At 36.9% G+C, this 6,482-nt stretch overlaps 1 protein-coding gene across 1 annotated transcript in view; it reads right to left on the bottom strand.

Moving 5' to 3' along the window:
- Positions 1-6,482, bottom strand: part of LOC108745587 — a 130,857-nt gene that overhangs the window by 27,959 nt on the left and 96,416 nt on the right. Inside the window, exons 2-8 of the mRNA XM_018481817.1 lie at positions 4,754-4,890; positions 3,769-4,212; positions 3,005-3,242; positions 1,800-2,274; positions 1,441-1,579; positions 1,009-1,186; positions 263-467 (exon numbers count right to left, since the gene is read on the bottom strand). Of these exons, the coding sequence (XP_018337319.1) occupies positions 263-467; positions 1,009-1,186; positions 1,441-1,579; positions 1,800-2,274; positions 3,005-3,242; positions 3,769-4,212; positions 4,754-4,886 (1,812 nt within the window). The 5' untranslated portion in view covers positions 4,887-4,890. The remainder of the gene's footprint in view (positions 1-262; positions 468-1,008; positions 1,187-1,440; positions 1,580-1,799; positions 2,275-3,004; positions 3,243-3,768; positions 4,213-4,753; positions 4,891-6,482) is intronic.

The following is a 6,482-nucleotide window of genomic DNA, read 5'->3' as shown; positions in this document are numbered from 1 at the left end:
AAAAATATTTTATAAAAATTTTTTTAATTTTCAAGTGTTTCAAGATTGATGTTACTTTATAAAATTTACTTTAAAAAAAAAGGCTACTAGAAATTATTAAATGAAATTATTAAATTAATAAATCCATTAATACCTTTCTTGGAAATTTTTAATAAAAATTCCAACAGTTTTCTTTGTTAAAAAAATTTGAGTAATTATTCTTTTAATACATTTATCCTAATTGTAAGGTGGAGTTTATTGTGAATTGTCGAAAGGAACAAACCGTATCGTCGCTCTGAGAGCTCTGTCGTCTAAAATTACGGCATCGTATCATTTCTTCGGTGGTACTTTGCCGTCGAAAACCGCGCGCTATCAGGATCTCCTCCGTGGTGGATTGCCGTCGAATTATCGGCGCATGGTGAATATTACCGGGTGCGCGAGCGCAAGGACTGGGCTCTCTGGACGAACACGAAGAACTGTCCGGCGAACTGTAACACAAAATTCGATATGAAATACGGATTACTTAGCTTTAAATTCAAAATCTGGAGACACGGTAGTATCTCGATTCGGATCACGACATAACGTTGAGACACTGCCGTGTTATAATAGTGTAACATCGAGCACATCTATAAACTTTCATGAAATTATTGTTCGGATTTTTATATCCATTCTAATTAATTTAAATGAACTTTATCTGACAAGTAAAAAAAATGAAAAATATCTTAATTACAAATTAATCCCGTTATAATTTTTCTTACTTATAAAAAAACAAATTGAAATAATATAAGTATCTAAAAATGTCGTATGTGATGTGATGTATTGTAAATTTAAAAAGTATTTTATAAAAGATATTAATTAATTAATGTATGGTATAACAATATTTTAATATATAAAATTTTACGCGTACACAACGTTAAAATAAAATATTGCAAAATGAACAATTTGAAGTGTTGATAATAGAATAAGAGTATATCGAACGAAGCATTGTTTATACTATATACGTTAAAAAAATCAATAGAATGCAGATACCGTGGTGGCCGACCAGCAATTGAAGTGGACTGTCTTCTTAATCGACTCTTTCTTTGTCTGATAGGACTGATATCTCTCTTATCGACGTTTCTATCAGGACTCAGATGACTTTTTGAATCGCGACGTCGTAGGTAAGAAGCAGAATCCGGGCTTAAGGAGTCCCTCCGTGCTTTTCGACCTTCAAACATACATCAACCAAATTAATATATATCTTGTTATTTATTCAATTATAGAAATGTCCTTTTTTAATACTTTTTTCTTCCAATTACACATTATTTATATATAAAAGAAATTTTTGCAAGACAATAATTAAAAAATGATTTAAATGTTAACATTTAATTATCAATTGCTAAAATTTAAAAATCTTAATCAAAATTTCAAAAAACTTAAAAGTAGAAAAATAAATTTGCTATAACAGTAGTTGGTACCTACCTCCATCTTCAGGATCTGGTGATAAAGTTGGTTGGCTACCACGTCGTCCTGTGGGTGGCATCGATTCATCAATTGCTGCATGCTGGCGTATTAGCCTCGACAGTTTACTCGGCGAGACTTCTTTACCCTTGAAATTACACTGTCGAACGAATCGACGACTATTATAAAATCAACGATACCCTCAAACGAAATTAAAGCTCTCTAATTATAAAATCATTTTATTAAATAATTAAAGAGAGAGAAGCAGTTGGAAGATCTTTTTGAAATATTAATAAAAACAGTATTACAGCTTTATAGTATATGAGCTGCTTAATTGCTATCCTTTGTCACAAAAAAAGGGACCTATCGATAACCGCTACCTGCGTGGTCGAGTCTCTTCGAGTGGAAAGTAACGGATGCGTAGGTGTGTTATTGACGTTCGGAGAGCCGACCGGGCTGGAGCTACCGGAAGTCGAAGTCCCAGGAAGCGGAAGACTGCTTCCAGCCGTCGGTGAGATCGCCGGTGGTGTTACCGAGGACATAACGATGGTCGGTGGGTTCACGGATGTGTCCAAGCTGGCACCAATTTTGTTTTCAATCACGGGCTTTGTGTCTACAGTTAAGGTCGACATAGTCTGGCATAAGGTAGACATCACTGGCGAAGTGTTGAGCGACATTGTCTTCAAATCGGTAGTCGTTGTGATGACAAGCGGCCCTTTCCCATTAACCATCAAGGACGTCGTCATCACCGACTTTGTATCAATCATGATGGGACCTGTTGGTTGGGTCTTGCCTTCGATGCTACTCGATCTCTCACTTTTGTCCGTGGAGTTTCTCTGAGGCTCCAGATGTTCTCTGCGAAGAAAATTAATAAGCCAGGTATATTATATTTTATTAATGCAAACACGAATAAATAATTTGTTATTTTAGATTAAACAATGTCCTATTATTTAGCACCGTACAATATACTACACAAAAAGAATGGTTTTGCTGAAACATTTAAAAATGCTTAGTTATATTTTATAGATTTAAAAATAATTTTGTTGGGCCATCAACTAATTACGGGTATTTTCCAGCAAGGACACAATCAGACACTGTACAACAGTGAATTATATTATCCTTGTTTAATATAGGCAAATAACAAGGATGTAATGATTCATTATTTTTCACTGTAAAGAGTCTGACTGACACTTACATTGGATTCTCTATATTAGACTACTAGTATTGGACTCTAACTATATAACTATAATTTTTAAATATAATGAGCAGCGCTGAAAGATAATTCTGGTATTTTGTAGCAATTAACTTAAATTTACATAATTTAAATGGTCCAACAAAATTATATTTTTAGATTTGTATTAAACTTTTAGATATGTCAGCAAAACCTTTTTTTCCGTATCGATACTTACACAACTTATAACGTATCAATTAACGGATCATTGAAAATAATTAACTGAAAATTACTTATATACAATTTATAACATATTAATATTAAAAATAATTAACTCTGAAAATTGAATTATTTCTGTCATATTTGTTAAGTAAATTTGTTAAGATCTAATTGATTTATTGTAATTTAACTAACCGAACCGTATTGCTACCCGCGCTGTCTGTACTGGAAGCGCTTGGTCTTTGATCATTTCTATAATATTTCGGTGTAACGCCACCTCCGTCGACAGATTGTTGAGATTGCCTACGTCTGTGATGACGACAATTGTGCTTACGATCACCGGGACTCTGAGATTGTCCCGTAATCACTGAATCCCTCCTAGACCTCGCACTCTCTCCCGAACCGCGGCGAGAGTTTCTCGATTCGCCTGAGCCTGCAATATAAAAGTAATCAATAAGATACACGTGTACGATTCTTTAAGCAATTTAAATGCATTTAAATGCATTTCTTCCGTAAAGATAAGTTTTCTTTACATCGTTCGAAAATTTATGTTTTGTGCAAACGTATTATAATACATCGAGAGAAATATTTGATACGAATAACCATTATCTTGCTGATGTGAATTACAAAAACTTTTTTTTTCTTTTAATTCAAAAATATTCCGTACAAGTCTACGCGTTATGTCGTCATAACCGTCGAAAGAAAATGGGATGTGCCATCTTCCCAAAACTTTTTCCGAAACTCGACTATTCTGGACCGATATAGGTATAATTTAATTTGTTCCTAATATAAAATTCATGATTTCCACGCAGAACATTCTCAATTTACTTTCAGTAATATCGCGACTCGCGAAATTAGTGAATCCGTTTTCCGCGAAACGGGATTTCCAATGTAGATGTAAGCGTGCTATTTTTGGACTGTTACGGATAAAGCGACTCTCCTCTCGCTGAAAATTTTACCTCGGCGTGGCGTGGGCGAGATGACAGTGGGCGGCGGCTGTGGTTGCAGCAATACGTCCTTTTTGCTCCAAAGTTTGGCTATATCGTTCTTAAGGTCACTGATGGCGGAATCTCGTCTGGACTTGCTGGACACTTGGCTCCGGATGCCGCTGTCGACCGAACTCTCCCGCCTTTTTCGCAGGCTGACCAAGTGGCTGGCGTCCGTGGTAGTTTGTCGTGACCACGGTAGCGATTTGGCGATATCCGCCAAGGTTTCTCTTCGACAAAGCTTGTTGCTGCGGCTGCTTTTCGTGGAAATACCTCCGCCACCCCATTCCCGCAGAATATCGGTCAATTGAGCGAGACTCGATCGCCGTCGGCGCTGGTTCGTCGGTGAACAATCTTGAGTTTCGCCAGGTGGCGAGATTGACGTGATCTGTGCCGCGGAATCTCGTCTGCCTGTTCCTAAGGGCAAATACGTTATTATATACTGAAGAGATGGTTATTCGATAAATTGTAAGATGATGCTGTCTTATTATCGAGTTGTTACAAAAGTCTGATGCGACAGTAATAGGAGTTTAATAGGAGTTCTTGTAGCTTTATTAAAGTAGATTGTCAATATTGAAATATTATTTTACATATATATGTTATGTTTTACCTCTAATAGAGAAAATTGCTCGAGAAATGAAAATATGAAATATATTAATCATACAATATTTCTTTATTCTCGAAACGCCATTCTTTTGTGTTATAATTTTCTATTTAGCAATATATATATATATTTTTTTTTAAGAATGTATTTTATTCTCGAAAAAAGTAGATGAAAATATAAACACCATTAACTTCTGATTTTAATATTTCCGCAAAACACACACACACACACCGCCATTACAATCCGCATAAAAATGAATTCAAAGCACTTTTGCATGAGAAAACCAACGAATTTCCATAATGTGCTTTCGTGCGAAAAATTCTGGTTACGGGCTAAAAGCGTGTCTATGCATACCCAGGCGTTGCCTCAGAGTGGACTCCTCCACTTGCTCTCGCACGAGGTCGTCCCAGCCGTTGCCACCCTGCCATATCAGCCCGACTTGATGACTTAGGATCGGCAGGTTGCACACGAAGCAGATCGCTGTCATGGTCCTGGAAAAGAGGAAGCGTGCGGTCTTGGTTTAAGCCGGCAAGGAAAGCGCGACGTCCGCTCGCAAGCGGAACGGAAGAACTTTCAACGGAAGAAGAAGGTGCATCTCTCAACGATAAAGTTACGTGAAACCAGGCCATGCCAACAGAGCGCTTGAAAGTGATAATTTGTCGAAGTCGTGGTTTCTCTTGTAAGTCCCCGAAAAAAAACGCGTTCACGATAGGGATGATCGTCATGCTCGATTTTGCGTGAAGCTATTCCGGTATTCCGAGATATAGCGGGCGGAGGCGCACGAGGTATTGATATATACAGATGCGAGCCTCTTCCTGCTTCTTTATCGCCACGAAACCACGCTTCGTCTACTTCGCCCACTTCGTAGATACGATCGAAAGAACTTAACGAGATATCCAAGATAATACAAACGTAGCTAAGTAGAACAACACTCTAACAATGTACAATAGACACAAGAACGCAAGTGTAATAGTTAAAAAAACGGCAGTTGTGTAAGCTCGACCATGTCGACGTCTGATAGAGAATAATCTCAGAATATGTTAGCGCGAATGTGGAATTTTAGAGAAGAACGCGAAATATTTCCCACAAATTGATATGTAACGAGCGGAAATAGATCTTGCAACAAATATCGTAAACATTCTCGCATCACATTTAGAGAAAAAATAAATAGAAAATAAATAAAAATATATTTAACATCAATTTAATCACGACACTTATAGATACAAAATAAAAAAGAACCAATATTCTTACTTTTTATCCTCAAAATTTTAAGACATTCGCGCTATATAAAATTACCACGACAATGACATGTTCCGTTTAATGTTTAATATATGTAAAATTGAATTCTTTACGTCGTTCGGAATTAGCATAGATTTAAATATGAATAAGGCAGGTTTCAAAGGAGAAGCGAGTAAACTCAAGAACTCATTCTAACGTATGCAAAACTCGAGATCGTCGAGATCACACAAGTCGATATCAGCTTCCGGTCTAGAAATGTTACCGCAGCGTGTTTCGCGAGCGCCGATGAACGTCATTCCAAAAGCGTGGATGCATAAAGAAACTCGAGATGTATATATATATTACATAATATAATATATATATACAAATTACTATAGAGCGAGAGAGCCGCATATTTTTTTCTCATTGTATACAGCACATACTGAAAACTTTTTTAGAAGGCATATATCTGATTTGATGTTTCGACCTGTAATGTCGAAGTCTGGGGCTCTGCAACGACATCGCATGGCAAGGGCCTGGCCGACCTGCAAAAGATACACACACACAAACTTTTTTTTTTCGATAGACCGCTACCGGATAGTAAAGTAGTTGATGTAGAGAGACATCGCGCTCTCGATGATGCTGTATCCTGTAAAGGCGCATGATACTTGAGATAGCGTGGGAGCAACCGATGATCACTTTTAATTACAAGAGTCACTTTGTTTTTATGTAAACCGACGCGACGCGCGACGCCACCATCGGTTTCTTATAAGCATTATCGAAAATCAATGACGTTGTAACAGACTGACAATGGAGTTTGATTATGATAATGTAATGCAAAAATACTGTGAATAAATAACATGCT

This window comes from Trachymyrmex septentrionalis, unplaced genomic scaffold, assembly GCF_001594115.1.
Source record: "Trachymyrmex septentrionalis isolate Tsep2-gDNA-1 unplaced genomic scaffold, Tsep1.0 scaffold14, whole genome shotgun sequence".
In the NCBI taxonomy this organism is placed as follows: Eukaryota; Metazoa; Arthropoda; class Insecta; order Hymenoptera; family Formicidae; genus Trachymyrmex; species Trachymyrmex septentrionalis.
The sequence above is the reverse complement of the archived record's forward strand: the minus strand, read 5'-3'. Positions and strand labels throughout refer to the sequence as shown.